General features: G+C 39.8%; 1 protein-coding gene across 1 annotated transcript in view; it reads right to left on the bottom strand.

Moving 5' to 3' along the window:
* LOC137424305 (receptor-type tyrosine-protein phosphatase delta) overlaps positions 1-21,272 on the bottom strand; it is a 413,851-nt gene that overhangs the window by 292,711 nt on the left and 99,868 nt on the right. Inside the window, exons 6-9 of the mRNA XM_078772183.1 lie at positions 16,472-16,480; positions 13,818-13,835; positions 7,171-7,281; positions 3,646-3,657 (exon numbers count right to left, since the gene is read on the bottom strand). Of these exons, the coding sequence (XP_078628309.1) occupies positions 3,646-3,657; positions 7,171-7,281; positions 13,818-13,835; positions 16,472-16,480 (150 nt within the window). The remainder of the gene's footprint in view (positions 1-3,645; positions 3,658-7,170; positions 7,282-13,817; positions 13,836-16,471; positions 16,481-21,272) is intronic.

Here is a 21,272-nt window from a genome sequence, read left to right on the forward strand (position 1 = left end):
TGTCATTCAGTGTAAAATAGTTTTCATCTATCGATTATTTATTTAAGTAATCATTTGTGACCAGGGATGAAATATTAAAATGTTTTTCTATTCAGTTGCTTTTTGAAAAAGACTTTTTTTTTTTTTTGCTTTTAAAGGAACTAGGGGTTTTATAATTACTTAACTGCCATAATCAAGTGAATAAGTCAAACTTATTTCTTATTATGGAGAGTAATTGCTCAAGCTGGATGACTGCGTTGGAGAAGAGCAAGCGTCTGATATTAGAATTTAGCCTGATACGAACAAGGAGAAAGAAAGAAACGGTATAGAAGGAAAGTAGAAATAAAAATACAGCACACAATTCATATATTGCTGTGCACAGCATAGATTCACAGGCGAACGTGATGAACATGCACACCCAATCATTCATATACATTCTTATGTGCATTCTTTGCAAATGAGTTGGATGATTTGATGGGTGCATTGTGAGAGTTAGGAAGGATACAAGAGAGAGAGAAAGACAGAAAGAAAGACAGAGAAAATAGAACAAGAACGAGCAATCGAAGATTGCATACCCTCGCTCAGACTTGTTTTGTGTGGTTTTGGAGTGCATATTTTTAGAGACTTACTCGCATTCTAATTGTACATACTTTATAGACGTAGTCACATTCAAATTGTATATACTTTATAGATGTTCTCAAATTCAAGTTGTACATACTTTATGGACGTTTTCACATTCTAATCATAATACTTTATAGATGTACTCACATTCAAATTGTGCATATTTTATAGACGTGCTCACATTCTAATTGCACATACTTTATAGGCATACTCACATTCTAATTGTACATACTTTATAGATGTACTCACATTCTAATTGTAAATACTTTATCGATGGTTTCACATTCTAATAGTACATACTTTATGGACGTTTTCACATTCTAATTGTACATACTTTGTAGACGTTTTCACATTCTATTTGCCCATACTTTAGAGATGTTTTCACATTATATTTGCACATACTTTAGAGATGTTTTCACATTATAACTGCACATACTTTAGAGATGTTTTCACATTCTATTTCTACATAACTTATCGACGTTTTCACATTCTAATTGTACATACTGTATGGACGTTTTCACATTATAATTGTACATACTTTATGGACGTTTTCACATTCTAATTGTACATACTTTGTAGACGTTTTCACATTCTATTTGCCCATACTTTAGAGATGTTTTCACATTATATTTGCACATACTTTAGAGATGTTTTCACATTATAACTGCACATACTTTAGAGATGTTTTCACATTATAACTGCACATACTTTAGAGATGTTTTCACATTCTATTTCTACATAACTTATCGACGTTTTCACATTCTAATTGTACATACTGTATGGACGTTTTCACATTATAATTGTACATACTTTATGGACGTTTTCACATTCTAATTGTACATACTTTGTAGACGTTTTCACATTCTATTTGCACATACTTTAGAGATGTTTTCACATTCTATTTGCACATACTTTAGAAATGGTTTCACATTCTATTTCTACATAACTTATCGACGTTTTCACATTCTAATTGTACATACTTTATGGACGTTTTCACATTCTAATTGTACATACTTTGTAGACATTTTCACATTCTAATTGTGCATACTTTATAGATGTACTCACATTCTAATTGTACATACTTTAGAGACGTTTTCACATTCTAATTGTACATACTTTCTAGATATACTCAAATTCTAGTTGTACATACTTTATAGATGTTTTCACATTCTAATTCTACATACTTTGTAGACGTTTACACATTCTATTTGCACATACTTTAGAGATGTTTTCACATTCTAATTCTACATAATTTATAGACAAACTCACATTCTAATTGTACATACTTTATAGACATACTCATATTCTAATTGGACATACTTTATAGACGTACTCGGTTGAAAAAAAAAAAGAGACCGTGTACTATCGGCTACCATTAGGTGGCATTTGTGGCCTACATCAACACATTCTGTGTGGACAAACAGACAAAGAGACAGACAGACAAACGGACCAAAATGCAATACCTTCTCCTTTAGCAAGAGTAAAAAGATAGTAAAAGAGAAAGAAAGAAAGAAAAAGAAAGAGATAAAGAGATAAAGAGAGAGTCAACCAGTAAGTGAAAGGAGAATGATTGGTGGGAAATAAGGAATAATATGCACCAACCTTCCCGTTCTCCTTGTGGATGGAGAGAGTATGGAAGATGGTAAAACGCAAACAGATGGCAGGAGCAAGAACAGGAGAGAAATAAAGAGTAAAATATGCCAAAACAATCATCCAATCATAGTCATTCATTCATTCACATTCTCTCTGTTTCTCTCTCCATCAAACCCACAAGCTCACAATCATCCTTAGAGAGTTATGTTTGATTCCTTTCATCTTTTATTACACTCCTCCAAAATTCTTTCCCTTTCATGTTGGTTGAAAGGCACAGTAATAAATAAATAATGCCATTTTCCTATATTTCTGTTTTAAAGAATAAACTACATTCTAACAAGACAGAAAAAAATATATATATAGCCAGACAAGAATATGAAGAAAGATGCACGAAAGGAAAGAGGATAACAGAGGGCAGATGGAAATGCAAATTGACACGTGCAGGGTTTCTCAAAAGTCAGCATCCAAGAAGTCAGATATGCAGGCATAAAGAAAGATGGAAAAATTTCAAGCCATTAAAAATAGAGGTATATTAACAAGTACGTGCTTTCGAGGGAGAAGTAAGCGAAGCATGCAAAGTGCCGGTGACGTTGAAAGTACCGTGAATGCAACCATGCTCAACAAACATGCAATGTCATGCAATATCATGCAATATCATGCAATATCATGCAATTATTGACAGAGTCCATGCAGATATATGCAGACAAACACTTGTACGCTTGCAGTCACAGATATGTACATGCAGATATAAGTAGAGCAAGCACTAATAGATATGCAGATGCAGATAGTCACAGACAAGCACTTGCACCTTTGCGCACACGTTTATTAAACAAGCACTTGCAGACAAAATCAGCATAGTTGGGCTCTTTTGCTCTTCCTCTAAAGTTATTGTCAATAATTATAGAAATCACAATTTTTGACAATAATAATTAATGATTGAAATCAATACCCTCTTGATCGTCAGACAGTAATTATCGAATGGGTTGCTGCAGGTGTAACAGCTCCAGGCTTTTGGTAAATAATTCCATTGTTGAAACGTCTGGTAATTACATTTGTAAAAATACTTCAGTTTAATTTGAGTATATTTTTATTTATGTATATTTGTCGATTTATTGACTGTGCTATTCTTTTAACAATGTCATTGTACTGTAATTTATAATTTATTTTTAATTTGTTCGCTTTCCCGAAATAATTTCACTGGTTAGCCAGCATTCATTTTCGCTGTGCACGGTAATTATTGTTCATAAATAATGGAATGTTCTTGCTTTGTCAAATTTCATTGCGGCTTTTAGAATCACTGTCAATGCCGATACAATGCAACGACTACAAAATTGATATTCAATTAAATCGACATATTTGCCCGATTGTTTTCAATCAAGACATTACTATTTCTTTCCGCAGCAGAGCAAAAAGCCATATGGGGAATAGGGGCACAGGCATCAAGCTACCAACCTTTACGGAGATCTGAGGGATGAGGGGGAGAATGAATGAGGAGTGATCGATGAATGAATTGACGAATGAATGAATGGTAAACAAGAATTGAAAATGCACAGTTTGAATAAATCAAGGGAACATATAGTGGGAGTGAGGGAGAGAGTTGATGGAGCCACGAAGGAAAGAAGAAGTGAATTGAAAAACATGTAAATAAAATTAGAATATAAGTAAATTAATTAATATTTATAGCTTGAGAAAAAATTAGGGAAGAAATGTTTGGGTTGGTAGAAAAAAAAAATTCAAGGATAATATTAAATAAATAAAACAGAATAACAAAGGAGTTAACCCACACTCACTCTGTCATGTGAAACCACACTTCAAGAAGAGTGACCCCATCATTTGCAAAGTTAACAACCTGATATATATATACACCCAACCACTAAATATCCTTCATGAAACCAGGTCTGTTCACATGATAGCTTATGCAAAGTTTTCTTTGTCTGGTTTTAATGTCTTTGCTTTTTATTATCTTTTCACGTATTACTGGTTTCAAAGCTCTTTTAACTTGTGTCCAAGCAATGTAGTCAATTGTTATGATGTGTAACCTGTATTTCCTGAGCTTTTCAATATCCCCACGTTTTAGCGTTGTCGATCTGACTTGATCACCAAATGATGAGCCCATTTGTTGATGTACGATGTAGCTCATGGTTAACATGGACTTTTTATTCAAGAAAATGAACAAACAGAGAAGTCTATATTGTCCATGAAAAACGATCATGTGTACACACTTATATGATGTGGAGGCTAGCACCTTCATGCCATATTCAAATAAATATTTTTGGATGGGTAATTCACAGTCAATCGAGGACATGCGCATAGACATGGTCATCATTCGTAACCGACACCAAGATGTTTCTTTTGTGGTCCAAAGAGATAATATGACGAGGTGACAAGTTCGTGCTGTATCTGAGATGATCTGGAACTTCCCAACCACCCATCTTTGTTTCGAGTCATTGTGATCACATGTGCAATTTGATGGTGAGCATTCTCATACGGAAATTGGTCATGATTACCTGGTGGTAAGCATCATTCGTGTTGACTATTGCCGTAAACTTTCTGACTGGTGGCTGAACTTAAGAAATGCTTTGGTGGTTTGGTGGTGGGGAACCAGAATGTCTCCACTCCATGCTTGCTTGCTTTGACACTGGTATGAAATTGTTAACCCAAGTCTCCTAAAATGTCAGAATATTCATCAATAAATAATGTCTTTCCACCTGGTGACATTCCAGGAGATCGGTACCCATCTTGCTCCGACCTTTTTTTTTTTATACATATGGGTTTTGGCTATTGGAAGAGAGAATGAATGAATATTTAATTTCAAGTGAAAACGAATGATTGCTTCCACACTTCCATCACTGACATGCAATTTACCGTGCAGTAATCCGGCGATTCTCCCAAATTCCCTGTTCCACACATTTCGTGTTGAGTGACAGCAGTTGGTTGCATGTGATAAGGCTCAAGATCGCGCTCACCAATTTGAAACCATTTTTGAACTCTCTGCATCATTTAAGCATATGTATAGGTGAAAGACAGCACCAAATAATGAGCATAGTCTTCTGTGAATGTCAGCTGTTTTGATGTTCTCCCTCACAAGGAACCTGATGAAACACCTCTGTGACACAGCACGCGTGCCAATGATGATACCCACCCTCGTAATTCAGTGATCAATTCTGCGATTACCTCAAGTCGTTTTATGATTGAAGTATGACCCAAGGACGAAAGCAAACACCGAATGACCAATAATGGTCAATCCAACATAATACCGTGAATCTTTTAATAAAATAAAACAATACATCTCCAGATCATTTCCTCTCTTACATTTGGCGTATTACAACAGCCAAATAACCTGCAACACCAAATCCAACAAGCAACAGCTCGATTATATTTTTTATCCCAAAAAGTAACTTGTTTGAGACACGTGTAATTCTAGCTTATAACGCGGTTTTTGACTTGTAGATATTTTCATGATGTGACGTCATGATGGCTAGTTTATGCATATGCGCGCCATGTTGGATGAGTTGGACAAGTTCATGCTTGGCGAGATTCCATTGCAGTTTTCGTCTGAAGCTCTGATCGTTTGCCTTTTTTGGTGGGTAGGGGGGCATTATTTTCCTTCCTATTTGGTTCTATTACACCAATTGTATGCGGCATCTATGACTATTGTCACAAGTCATCAAGAGATGCAGCAATCTCACCAGAAAATAATAAATACCTTCATTCGAGTTTATGGTCTCATTATATAAAAAAAAGTAAAACATCTCCATCGCTATTTGCACGTCACTATGATGGTGCCCAAGAGCATTTTCACAGGTGCACAATTCACAACTCATCTTGCAACTTCGAGCTACCTGAGCTGCCAAAATGCACGGAACCATAGTTTGCACATTGATCCGAGAGGATGTGGCTTCGTGAAGGCTTTTTCTCTCTGCTCTCGTTTCCACAAAGTCCCATGACAATGATGATTCCTCCATGTACCCAGGGTCATATTTCGACATATTCCGAAGAGTGGCGCTGGAGCCACTCGACACACTTCTGGCTTGTAGTTGACTGTCCACGTGAGCCTGTGGCACATGAACAAGGCCTAAGCAATATCAGAAACAAAGATTCCGGGCGGAAAGCCACCGATCCCCTATAAATCAAGCGGAGACACAGTCTCGAGCAAGGCCACCTTGCCCTCTTGCTGACAGTTATGTCTTGAACTCTGCCTTTTAGAAGCATCTTGGATAAGGGGGAGAGGAGTGATGCAGTCACTGTGCAGAAGGAATAATGGGTGCCGGTCAATCAAGCTGTCAAGCGATGCTAAAACATACAAAGACACCCACTCCGACACTCACTTGGGTTGGGTGCTTGTTTCCCTAAATCCTGACTCACGTGCTGTACTGATTCTAATTATTACCATGCCACTCATTTACAGTGTATTGTGACAGCATCTGCATCCTTTTTCAGCCAGCACTCGGGGATCAAGTGCGAATTCTCTAGTTCGTTGCATGTGGTTAACTTGCAGATACGTTGTCGCTATAATGTTTGTGAGCTTTGCCTATCATCCAACATGACTACCACTACCACAACAATGAAAACATTCGTGCTACACAATGGCAAACAAACTACTCTGTAAAAAATAAGAACTTATTTTTGATCCTTAACCCTGATCCATAATCGATACAGTCAAGCATCAGCAACTCCAAGCATACCCATTGTTGCTCTGAGTACATCATATACCAACCAAACAAGCTATACAATAGCAAAATATGTTCACAGTCTTCAATAATATCATCAATAGACATAATAATGTCCTCTGATGGTTAACAACACAGAGGTTACTTTGAAAGTCATTCATCTTCATCTTCTTAACTTTTTATTCGCTTTTTGAGGTTTAATACAGGTGCAATTGAAAGTACCTGTGCCAGTTATCTACACAGTGGTTAATCCTCACTGATATATATTGCCTCTGTGAACTCATAACTTCAGTTATCTAGATCGTACCTCGTACAAACAGATCAGCAGGTGCAGAGAATCGGGTGCCGAGAGTATTCGTGGCAACGCACTCATAACGCCCTTCATCTTTCGGCTCACTCCTCTCCACCTGAAGAGCTCCTGCACACTCACTCAAACACTTCCTTTGTCTGTCTGTCACACACACTTCATTTGACTCAGTTTACGAGCACCATTTTCCCTTCATACTCAAAAAGGCTTTCTCACTGCATGTGCACACACAAAAGGTATCAACAATTCTATAATGCTAGGAGAAAGCCCGTAAACATCATGGGTGCACAAAATTCAACACAATACAGAGGATTACATCACACACAAAGTTATGGATTACGCCCGATGAATTATTTGCAATAAAGGAATGGGAAACGGTAACGGGTCGGAATGGTAGGTGGAATTTCTTTGATGTACCTCAGGCATTAAAGCAAAGTGCACAAACATATGGTGTAGAAGCACAGCCTCGGTTGATTCCGAAATAATAATGATAATAAAATATGCGGGCGGTGTATAGGCACAGAATGCTGGTTTGTTTGCTCAATGCCTTGGAAAAAAGTGTATGTAATGAAGATAAAACATTGCTATTGCTGATGTGCATATGTAATATATAGTGTTTATACAGCTTGGATAGATTAAAATTCCACTAGGCCATGAAGGAATGATCCCATAGGCCAGAAGGCTCAAAGCCTGGGGCCTACACAAATGGTGCCCTCAGAACACCTGACACCAATGGGTTGCAACGTATTGACATTTAATAATGCAATTAACAGTCACTTTTGGTCTTTTTCACTCTGAAGAGAAAAGTAATAGGGAGGGCATGGTGATTGTGAATATAACACTTCTGAATATGTCTTGGGCCTAACAGAGCAGAAAAATTGCAGATGTAGGATTTTTTTTTTTTCAGTGGTGGAGTCAGATTCCAATTGTGGGTGGAGTCAGGCCAGCTGTCCAACCAATGGGTGCAATGTGGTTCGCATTTTGTGGCTACGATCACATTTTGTGGATACGATCACATTTTGTGGTTCGGCTAATTATATATAGATAGAATAGTATAGGTAGATGGTAGATGATAGCATATGACGCTGAATCCCTGATCCCTTGCCGTCAACATTCCTCAGATTGTTTTGTAATTGAAATGCCAGGGTTGCTCAAATTTCTATGTTACGGTATATACCACAGACAATAAATTATCTTGAATCATGAATATCCAGGACACTGATTATAGGAATTATCCATGACACCGATTTCAGCACCTTGTATCCATTGGCAAAAGGTATATATAATTATTACTATTGGTTTTCATGCTTGGTAAGAACAGTTATAAGTAAGGAAATCAAGTGTTATTAAAGTAAGAAGAACATCAATTATATTAGGGGTTATTGAGAATGAAAGGGATAAAGAATGAACAAACAAAGGAAATAACAGGCAAAAGGAGTTAGTGATTCTTTTACGTGTTGAATAACGTTTTTTGAGAAGATGAGAACTGTACAAGATAAATTTTTGAAGCTAGAAATTTCTAGAATAAATGAGTTTACCTGGGTAAAAAAATGAATAAGTGTCAGACATATGTCCAGTGAGGCATACCTTGTAGGTGAGGCCTGGAGAGTTAGGCCAGAGACGTACACAATCACAAATTTGACAATACACATCCAAGAGGGAGCAGCAAAATTGCATATGTAGGATATTTTTTTTTCAGTGGTGGAGTCAGATTCAGTGGTTTTTCAATGATTGGATAAGACGCAGGAATGGAGTAATAACACTATTAATAACATAGTTGTGAAATGACAACAGAAAAACAGGACAGATCCAGTGAGGGAATCTTGGATTTGATGAGCTTTCATGAAGCGGCTAAAAGAATTTCCACCATTCTCAGATCAGTGACCCATATTGTCATTTTAGTCTCCAAAGGATAGGCAAAGTATTGAGGCAGACTCTGTTTGATGGTGATGGGCAGGCTACGTTTGGAGCACAGTTCCCTTTGAGACTTCTGCTTCCGCTCCCTCGAGCAAGGAGGCTTGCTTCGATCTCTCCACGACATCGAAGTTTGAGTATTTTACCATTCGTGTCTTTGTCGAATTTCCACTGGTTATTTTATTGCATATGTGTTATTGTGTGTTTCTAGTTAGTTTTGGTTTGTAATTATTGCAAACTTGTGTGTAATTAGTCGTTTTTTGTTCGCACCTCATGCGCGGCCTGGTCTATCTATGCTCCCTCCCCCTGTCAGTACATTGTGAATATAAGTTCTTTCCTTCGCTGTATTTGCTTGTTTCTTTGATTTTCTTTTCTCCCCCTACCTCCACAGAACATCTTATCCTTTCTCAAACGTTTTAAATCCCAAAAATAAAAAATAAAAATTAATCCCTTTATTAATTCTTTCTCTCCTCGCTGGCACGTGCTTGTTCTCTCGCCCCCTCATCTCGCCTTGTGCCCCACCCCCTTTATCTCCTATTTTTCCAGCCTTTCCAACTCCAGTTTCCTTCATACTCACTCAACCCATTCTCCTTCTTTCTCAAGTCCACGTCCTCACTTAGGGACTTTTCCCAGATTGTTTTTGACGGTTTTGTTTACATATTATTTAAATATGATTAAACTTTCCGCTGCAGTGTTTTATTCAGTAGCTTATTACAACACCCTGTTTTTCTTCCAATTTAAAAGGCTTTTTTCAATTTCCTCTTCAATTAAAGCCACTTCAAAAAAAATATTCAAACTATTACAGTTCTTCCTCCCTACATTCTCAAAACTCACCTTCATTCCACCCCTCCTCTAACGTTTTTAAACGGATCTCTGACTTGAAAATCACAATAAACCCAGTTTGTAATAAATGTTCGTTTTTCATTAATCATCCACTTTATAAACGCCCCCCTCACACCTCCCCTACTAAACTCCCCCCTCACCCTTCCCTTTCAATTCTCCCCCCTCGCTCCTCCCCTCCAAATCTCCCCCCTACCATCTTTCTCCAATTCTCCCCCCTACCCACTCTTCCCTCTTCCCTCTTCCTCAAAGCTGCCTCCTCCTCACTTTGTCTCCCTTCTATTTCATACCTCCACCTCCTCCAATGTTATACTTTCCTCTGCCCCCCTCAAACAACTCCTCACTGTGCCTCATCCCATCACGATCAAACATTTTTCCCTCCTCATCCTTCCCTTTCTCCTATCTCTTCTGCAATATCTGAGACACTATCAACAGCTCTCCCTATGTCCCGCTCTCATCCTTCATCTGACCCTACCCCTCCCCTCCCCTGTCCGGCACCCGATGCTCCCCCTCTCTCCTCATTAACGGTATGGACCTCAAACATCCGGGGCCTTCGCTCAAACCTGATTGATTTCTCCATACAGGTTGCTTCTGACAAACCAGACGTAATCTGCTTAACAGAAACTTTCCTCCTTCAAGATGTCTCTGATTCCTTAATATCTCATCCTGGTGACTCCCTCCTCTGGTATGATAGACCTGAGCCTCGTCCTGGTGGTGGGGTTGCTATCTTTATCAAAAACTCTCTTCCTCACTCTCCTTGCACTGCCCTCTCTTTCACACACTCTCTCTATTCTCTTCACCCTGTCTTTTGCTCAAGATCATCTGCCATCAATTTGGAAATCAGCCAAAATTACCGCTTTACACAAAAAGGGTGCAAAAACAGTATCCTTGCAACTACAGACCAATCAGCCTGCTCCCAATTATCAGAAAAGTCATGGAATCCATCATTGCTTTGGAAATCAAATCCTTCCACTTCTCCAATGGCTTGATCTCTGATCATCAATTTGGTTTCAGACCAGGTCACTCTACTCTGGACATGCTGCTGCTGCTGTCTCAACAATGGATGGAGGTCCTCAATGCCAAACAGGAAATTAGAGCTGTCTCCCTTGACATATCATGTGACTTCGATACGGTCTGGCACCCCGCTCTGCTCACCACACTCTCCTCCTATGGTATCCATGGAAATCTCCATGCATGGCTTACTGACTTCCTCTCTGCTCCAAGTCAACATGTGGCCCTGAATGGATTTCTCTCATCTCCCCTTCCTGTTCAGGCTGGAGTTCCCCGAGGCAGTGTTATGGGCCCTGTGCTTTTTCTGGTCTTCATCAATGATCTCTCCGACTCTCTGGAAAATCCTCTCAATCTCTTTGCTGATGACTCCACTCGATGCTGCTCCATTCCTCGTCACTCAGATCAGCAGTCTGCAGCCTCCTCACTCTCTGCAGACCTGGACAAAATCACAGACTGGTCAAACAAGCGAAACATGTATTTCAATCCTGACATATCTCACACTCTTACTACCTCCATCCGAAAAGACCGACTGGACAACCCTCCCATCTACTTTCTCAACAATCCTCTCCAATAAGTTCTGTCACTCAAGATTTTGGGTCTCACTATCTGCCATGATCTTTCCTGTGAAAACCACATTTCCAAGCTGGCCTCCAAAGCCAGTCGCTGACTGGGCATCCTCCGTCGTGCGAAGTCCTTCCTTGGCACACCTGAGCTCCTCACCACATACAAGGCTTTCATCCACAGCTCAATGGAATACTGCTCTCCCCTCTGAGCTGGTGCTCCTGCCTCACAGCTAGCTTGGCTTCACGCTGTTGAAACCAAAGCTTTCAGAATCATTGGCATCTCCCACGATGAAGCTGATTGTGAGGGCCTTTCACTCACTCACCGCAAGCAGGTAGGTGGTCTTTCTGTCTTCTACTAACTCCTATCCGGCCTAGATCCCCCAGCTCTATCTGTGCCCTGTCCCCCAAATATTCTTACAGGTCGCACAAGATCTGCCAGCAACCCTCTTATGGTTAAACTGCCAAAATCAAGACTCTCTGCTCACCTTCACTCTTTCATTCCTCTTTACTCCCGCCTCTGGAACAAAGTCTCTCACTCTCTTCAATCGCACTCCTACCTCCAGGTCTTTAAAACAGCTGTTCACCACGATCTCTTATCTTACCTCATCCAAACCCTTGATCTTTTCTACCCCCGTGAATTCACCCCAGATCCACTCTTTTGAAATACAGACTTCTTTCCTGGAAGTCCTAGCAGTGCCCATGTGTTTTCTACCTCTCCCACCCCCCCCCCCCCTTCCCATGCATACTCCCCCCAAGCCCTCTCCCTCCCACAGATCTCCCGATGTCCCTGTTCTCTGCTGTTGTACTTGTGTGCTTCCCTCTCTCTCCCTCCCACAGGTTTCCCGATGTTCCTGTTCTCTACTGTTGTACTTCCCTCTCTCTTCTCATCTTGTCTCTCGCTCCCTTTATTGTATGTTTTGTGTTTCCGGTTTTTTTTTTTCGTGATTGATGCTCGCTCGACTGATCGATTGATCGCTCTTACGCGAGCCTCGATCTTGTATACAAAAAAGGAAAAAAGAAAAAAAGAGAGGCCTTGTTGTCCCTCTCTGGAAAGGGATTCGTGATCGCCAGGACTGTAACAACTTCCGAGAGGTGACGCTGCTTTCAGTGCGAGACAAGGTCTTTGGTCAGATAATTATTGATCGGGTTTGCCATCATCTGCCTACGTTCGTGATACTTACCTTAGTGTGCAGGTACAGAGAAGGAGCAATCAGTAAATTACCAAAGCTTGACATAGTTACCAATAACTTTGCAAAAGCAAGAAATTTCAGTTCCGTACAGAATACATTGAACATATACAACCATGGAATTGCATGATATAGTAGAGAGCATGAGCTTTCTGCTAGTTCTGGGAATAGCTCGAGCAATCCATGGAAATGAAATGGCAGCTGTTAGCAACTGCCTGCTGACAATGTAAGCAGATAATTGGAATTGAAGAATAATGAAGAAGATAATTGGAAGATAAAAATGTTTTTTTTGAAAACATGGGCCACAACTCAGATGGCCAAATAATTTAGGAACTGCATAATGCATGTTTTCCAAGACTAAAATGCACTGGAATGGCTCTGTAACAACTAAGAAGATTAGAGAAAGCATTACACTGCAGGATATTGAGAGTATTGCACTCAACGGACAATCAAGACATTGATCACTCTTGTTTGATGTACTTGTGAGTATTTAAATATAATTTTTTTTTAATATACAACACCCAGCTCAAACAATTTATGAAACAAGCATTCGTCAATTTTTTTTTTCCAAAAGTTGAGGCTCAATTTGTTATTTGAACCAATTATGAAAAGATTCTGCAATATGATGCAGATTAATGAAAATATAGATCTCAGCAAACTCTACCACCGTAATCGGTATCAATGATTTAAATATCATTATAATTGTACTCGAATAATTGTTTAAGCTCTTTTCAATTGTATGTTGAACAAATACATTATTTAAAGGAATCACATAATTTTTTAAACAATATATTACATACCTCTATATGGGTTCATGTGGTGATTTTTCTAGCTAGATATTAATTCATGGACTGAGTAAACTAGTTTTTCGTGAGATATGGACTGAGTTTTATAGCTAGATATTAATTCATGGACCGAGTAAACTAGTTTTCTCGCTAGATATTAATTCATGGACCGAGTAAACTAGTTTTTCACGAGATATGGACTGAGTTTTATGGATAGATATTCATTCATGGACGCAGTAAGCTAGTTTTCTAGCGTATATTAATTCATAGACTAAATAAACTGGTATTTTGATGTCATTTTAATGACATTGTGATACCAGTGTTTTTGTGTGGACATTTATACTCACCACGTATTGGAGTTCCATCTGTAAAATGAGCAGAAATTATGCACACGGTTAGAATCTGTCTTACCCTTTCTGTTCCACTATTTTCTTTTTGTTATTTTATCTTTTGTCTCAAACATAGCAATTTCACAACTTCTTAAACCAATGAAGTTCCTGGTTACTCAAAGTGTATGTTCTGCATCAACCAATACGACTACGGCACAATTAAAGTGGAACCCAAACGCTCAGACCACCTCGACGCTAATTTATCCTTTGATACTCTACAAAATAGGTATGTGTGTTTTTCTGAATTACAATTTTAAAAGTAGGTAATTTTGCAATTAAAAGTTGAATCTTCTTGATCTTCACATTTAGTCGTGACGTCACACTAGGAAATCGACCGCCATATCTCTCCTGTTTACGGGTTACATCGCAGTATGATTGAACTCAAACGGCGAATGATTTTCGAATTTCTATAAATATGCCTAGTCGATGCATCCTTGGTGGTTGTAGTAATACAAGTTTAGACGGTTTCATGCCACACAAATGGCCGAAAGAACCGGGGGTTGCCAGAAATTAGAAGAGGGTTGCCTGATATACCCGAGTGTGTATCGGGCCTACAAAATGTTCGCTTTTTTGCTTGGAGCATTTGACAGAGCACTATTATGAAACAACAGTGATGACTATAGATCTTGTGGTTATCAACCACGATGAAGAGAGGATGCCATCCCCACGAGTAAGCAGAAAAAATGGCTGTTTCTCAAAACTGTGAGACCATCTCTACCCAGTTACCAGCACGTGTACAGGTGATTTGAGTGGTGAATCAAACATGGGTTGGCCTGCCGACGACTGATCTCACCTCACCACCACCCCTACCTCCATTGAGGTGGGACATCGACATGGCATGACACAGCACGGACATGTCACGGACACGACGATGTGACATGGCACAGCATGACCGCAGACACAAATAGAAACCGAGAAAAGTTTGAAATGGGATGATCCTGTAACATTCAGGACACCGGGTGAGCCTGTTTTGGTGGGACAAAGTATTCATTGCCCATTTGGTAGGCAATGTCCGAGTGTGCCTGTGCAGTGTCTGTGCTGTGTCCTGTCCATGCTGTGTAATGTCATATTTCTTCTGGTGTAATATAACCGATTGATCAATTAATGCAAAATCCCTGATAAACCGTCAATTGAAAAGAAAAATAAAATACACTAATCTTTCGTGAACATGCGACCAGCGTTTTCATCTGCACTGCAAACATAATGTACCACTATCTGCACCAACACCATCTCCATCTGAATCGCTCGCACAGGGCTCGAAACGATACCACTCCGCAATTCCCCCAAAATCTTTTCCATCACTAATTTTGCCTCCAATAATCTCTTCAAAATCCCACTGATCAGTTTCAACATACTGAGAACCTTCAGAGTTGCTAATGACGATGGAATCAGTATCGGAATCCGAGCTCGAAATATACTGTTCTCTATGTAAATCGCCATTCGGATGAAGGCGAGTTCTTAATGTGACGTCACTGGTGAAATTGAAAATCAAAACTGACTTTTTGTGATTAACAAAAAATGTCAAAATAAAATTTCGTTCAAATTAGATTGTGATTAATATTTTTCAATGGTTTTCAGAAGAAAAAAATTAATGCGTTTGGGTTCTCCTTTAAGCACAAAAAATCATCAAACCAAGTTGATGAAGTAAAGATTCATCTCCATAATTTCACAGGCAAAATGGTTTTGGCTGCTCCCCATCTCCCCTAAATGGTTTCATTGAATGTCCCATACACCATTCTCCTATAGGTCATGCGACATGCCTTTCCAGTTGTTATAATCTCTCCCCCAAACTCACCTACCATCCATTTTCATCTATTTTGCGCAATTTATCTCTTCCTTCAGGCAAAGATCGAGTCCCATAATGGCTATTGTTGTACGATCTGTTATCTCGACCCGTGCCTTTCTGCTTCTCCAATTTAGGGGGTTTAATTTATATTCAGCCAATTTGGTTTTGGTCACAAGTAAACGATTGTGCCGTTTGCCATCCTGATGAGCCCAAATCAGGGCGAAACCTGATCGGAGGTACACTTGCCTTTACTTGTGACCTTCTAAATATCGGTCTTTTTTAAAAAGACCTGAATAACTCCATGGAAGACATCCTGAATTGGAGGTGACGTGGTAGTTTGGGTATGCCATTTAGTATCATGTCGCTTTCGGGTCAGAAGGGCCTTTTCTGGGATATTTTTTTTTCCCTAAGTTTTTGAAATTTAATAGCACTCTAATAAATGAAACCAGTCAGCTCGAAGGGCAATTTAATAAATTTAGCTTGAGTGCTGTCATGCTGCTTTCTTTCACTTTCTAAGATGTGGCCCATGGTACGGGAAAGTGAAAATCTCTCCAATTGCTACACTATAAAAACAAAAATAAAAGCTAGAAGCGATGATGAAACACGAGTACATATTATAAACCTGCCGATCATATCTTTACATTAATCAAAGAACCCATGTCATGATCTCCAGCTTTTCAATCATTCAACTTACCCTTTGCTACATCACCCTGCAACCACACCCAATTCACCCTCTTTTTTTTCTTTCTTTTTTTTCTTCCTATGGTCCATCCATTACTTTCTCCCTTCCCACAAGTGAAAGCACCATTAAAGAGCAAGCACTTACCAAATGTCTCTGGAGAGCAGTGGGTAAAGTGGGAAGGAGGCCCGAGAGAGGATGGGAAAAGACAGAGAGAGAGGGAGATCACAATATATTCCAGTTCAATTTTGAAAACACATGAACAATGTTAGAAACAAAAACGCATTAATCAGACAAAATTATGTGTGTTGGACTGTTGGTGGGTCAAAAAATGAAGTATGCCACCAATTCCAGTAAAAGTTCGAGATTAAAAAAAAAGTTAAACATTTCAGCAACAGTATTTATCATCTGGGACTATGCACACCATGCACACCAAATCGAATACCGTATACTCTCATGCATGTATAAAGCAGGACCTACGATGACCATGTTTCAATCAAGTCATTGCTTGAAATGTTTTTTTTGCGGTTAATACATCCCTTAGTTTTCATGTGTGCATATATTCATGTGTACACATATCCCTTCGTTTATACTTCAAAAAGAACCATGCATTTGTTTAAAATATCAATTAAGGACAAATAAGGAAAACAATATTTGAGATCATCGTATCCAATTCTTGAACAATCACTTGGTACTGCGAAAGCTGAAAAGAGGAATCTGCATAAACCTTTTGGGGCAATCTCAAGAATGCCAGAAATCAAGAATCAAAGGGAATTATACTCAGATGAGGTCGCTAATTGGCTCACGTGATTGACACTGATTAGCTAATGTCAATGCACGTCATAGCTGCAAGGCACTGAGGGAGTTCAAGACTTCCCACAATGCAGCAGTTGCATCAAAACAAGTGAAGCATTTGCCCAAGCTCTTTTTGCTTGCAATGAACAGGTGTGTGTGTGTGTGTGTGTGTGTGTGTGTGTGTGTGTGTGTGTGTGTGTGTGTGTGTGTGTGTGTGTGTGGCTTCAATTATGCATAAACGTGCTACACTCCATGCTCAGGCAACAATGTGAAACCGTCCAGTGCGATCATTTTTTGCACATTCTCGATTGTTCAGCAGATGCTACCCGATCTCAGATTTTGGATAAGCATCTTGGTTGGGTTTTTGCCTGTGCGAGCTAGGTGAATATGACCTGTATATTGTCTCCCATGAATCATCAATGGAACGTGCTCCTTTATTTGTTCCTACAATTTTTGGGATGTAAAGCCCACTTACCTGGCGTCACACTGGCACTGAATCTTATAGCATTATTAAATTGCGTGATGAGCAGTACATCTTTCTGAATAGGAGGTAGCATTTTGTGTGTATTAAATACCACCCACATCGCAACCATATGAAAGCAGTGCAAGACCACTTCCTTAAGCTCTCGTTGTAAATTTAACATCGCCAAGGCAGCTTTAAGTAAACTAGATACTCATCAGATCTTAAGATGGCATCCTTCGAGCAGTTGGCAATTTTCGGGTATACGCACCGAACAATGACTCGCTGCTTGGGGTACCCATTGCCACACATAATGGGTTTGATATGCTTGATCTCTGCAGCAATATTTCACAGTGAACACATATCCAAGGCTCTGTTCAGAAGGTGTCGATAAGGACAACCTTGTCATGTGTGGGACTGAATTAGTCCCACCACATGTACTATTCAGAGAATTCATCAAGAACTGACTGCAGTAATTCACTCAACCACTTAGCTAATTAACGTTGCACAGTGCCCATTACTGATACCATGCGGAAGTGATGGAACATTTTTTTGGTGTTTTTGGTGAACCGTAATAATCAAGAGTTCGTGCAAATGCGTCACTCGTTTTGATGCAACTGCAGCATTGTGGGAAGTCTTGGTTCCCTTCAGTGCCTCACAGCTATGACATGCGTCGATGCAAGTCAATCAGCATCAGTCACGTGAGCCAATTATGGACCATGTCTGACTATAAGTTAATTTAATCCTTGATGTCCAGTGTTCTTGTGATTGTCCTGAATAGTGCAAGACAAGAAGCTTAGGAAACGTCTCTCTTTTCAGCTATCTTTAGATATCCAATTCAGCTTGCTGTGGTCAATTCATTAGTGAAAATGTCTTTGATAACAGACATCTTCCCAGAAAGAACAAATGTGCAGGCTCTTAAATCATTAACAACAGTAAGTCCCTGACTGATCTCATCAGTATTAGTGCCTCTTTCATTATTAATGTGCCTGTCCCTTCCTGCTCGTAAATTTAGCTTGCCCAAAGTATAGACGCAGACGCAGAAAATTCACCAAATGTCCGTTCCTGGTTGTGCAAATGGGTACATATACTTTACTATCTATATTTCCTTCACTATACAAGGGAATTATTCACAGTGTATGGCCTAACAAAAGTAGAAAAATTACAATTAAAACTAATAACTGGGAAATACAGTATTAAGTTCATCAATAATTCATAACAATAAAAACAAGACACTAAGATGAAAAATGTAAATGTGCAAAGGTTGAAATTGTTGTAAAAATACAAAGAATACAAATGATACCTTTACGACTTTACATGACTGCCTGTGCTCTACCACAGCCCAAAAGCTTAATCTATCAATTTACTTGTATTTTAATTAACCAACCACATTATTACCATTCGCGTATTCTAACGAGAACGGCACTGGTGGAGCACATAGCATCGCGTTCATTCTGAACAAAGATTCCATTGATAACTGTGGAATCACTGTGGAATTGATCACTGTGGATAACATGCTTCTATCTTGGCCAACTGCTACCATGACCAAAATACCTGCACCATCCATGCATCCTATCATGGCTACTGTTATTATGGCCAAAATACCTGCATCATCCATGCACCCTATCATGGCCTCCTGCTATTATGGCAAAAATACCTGCACCATCCATGCACCCTTTCATGGCCTCCTGTTATTATGGCCAAAATACCTGCACCATCCATGCACCCCATCATGGCCTCCTGCTATTATGGCAAAAATACCTGCACCATCCATGCACCCCATCATGGCCTCCTGTTATTATGGCCAAAATACCTGCACCATCCATGCACCCCATCATGGCCTCCTGCTATTATGGCAAAAATACCTGCACCATCCATGCACCCCATCATGGCCTCCTGTTATTATGGCCAAAATACCTGCACCATCCATGCACCCCATCATGGCCTCCTGCTATTATGGCAAAAATACCTGCACCATCCATGCACCTTTTCATGGCCTACTGCTACCATGGCCAAAATACCTGCACCATCCATGCACCCCATCATGGCCTCCTGCTACCATGGCCAAAATACCTGCACCATCCATGCACCCTATCATGGCCTACTGCTATTATCTTACTATAATTCACCAAATGTCCGTCTGTCTGTTCAAAGGTACCGTAAAAACTGCTGAACCGATCGCAAAGATATTTTGGGTGGGTAATCTTGGGATCTCCAGGAGTAAAATAGGCTATTTAGTTTTCCCAATTTCAGCTTTGGTCTCCAGCATTCTCAGGTTTGGACTCCCGCATAACATTCGCATTCGCATAACGTTCATTGTGACGATGGTCTCATTGTGACGATGTTGTGACGATGTATATGTTCACGGTAGTGTTTGACGTGACGGTGTGAACTTATTTTCTTAATGTTTTTCGTTTCATAATCCTTTCATGAACGTTTAATGTTTAATGAACGTTTAATGCCCTTTGATGTCTGGGGCTGCACACGCGCTACACTGGACAGGCCAGCATGTACCTTGCCCTTCGCCGTCATGCTCGGGTAAACCACGGAGCCCCATCCATGATGGGGACTGGGGCTTGAGACAGTGTCCCACGAACGAGGAATTCCCAGTAAGCGCGAGTCATCAGCTCGCGTTGATTAAGTCCCTGCCCTTTGTACACACCGCCCGTCGCCACACAAACATCACACTGAAACACAATCACAATTCACATATTCTTGCAATTCGAGAAAAGGAACTTTTATCAGCAATGTCGTCTATCCTGAAGTTCTAAGCTGAAGAAGAGGTACAATATCATTCAATTATTTTCCCTAAAGAAAAGCGTACAGTTGATATCACGATTTGAAACACGATGGAATAATATTTACCAATATGAACAGTGATGTGGCTTTTATTGAAATTCTAAAGATACTGGTTTGATTTTGATGATTTACGTGTGATATGATTTGATGGATGTTTATATGAATCGTTTAAAATAAAAAATTTCTGCCTTCAATATTTTTCTGATATTTTGATATTGGGCAATTTCTGATATTTTGCCTTTTCATTTCAGCTTCCCAATTGAAGCCCCACCCATAGGGCGGGTACCGTTGCTAGTGGCCAAAATACCTGCACCATCCATGCATCCTATCATGGCTACTGTTATTATGGCCAAAATACCTGCACCGTCCATGCACCCTATCATGGCCTACTGCTATTATGGCCAAAATACCTGCTCCATCCATGCACCCTTTCATGGCCTACTGCTATTATGGCCAAAATACCTGCACCATCCATGCACCCCATCATGGCCTCCTGCTATTATGGCCAAAATACCTGCTCCAGCCGTGCACCCCATCATGGCCTACTGCTATTATGGCCAAAATACCTGCTCCATCCATGCACCCTTTCATGGCCTACTGCTATTATGGCCAAAATACCTGCTCCATCCATGCACCCTTTCATGGCCTACTGCTATTATGGCCAAAATACCTGCACCATCCATGCACCCTTTCATGGCCTACTGCTATTATGGCCAAAATACCTGCACCATCCATGCACCTTTTCATGGCCTACTGCTATTATGGCCAAAATACCTGCATCATCCATGCACCCTATCATGTCACATACATTGCCATTATCCGTAGCTTTATTGGTTATATTGATTGATTATTTGGATATTTATCAACTGCTTTTGTGCACATTAAAGCTAAATT

This window comes from Myxine glutinosa, chromosome 1 (assembly GCF_964187855.1).
Source record: "Myxine glutinosa chromosome 1, kmMyxGlut1.1, whole genome shotgun sequence".
In the NCBI taxonomy this organism is placed as follows: domain Eukaryota; kingdom Metazoa; phylum Chordata; class Myxini; order Myxiniformes; family Myxinidae; genus Myxine; species Myxine glutinosa.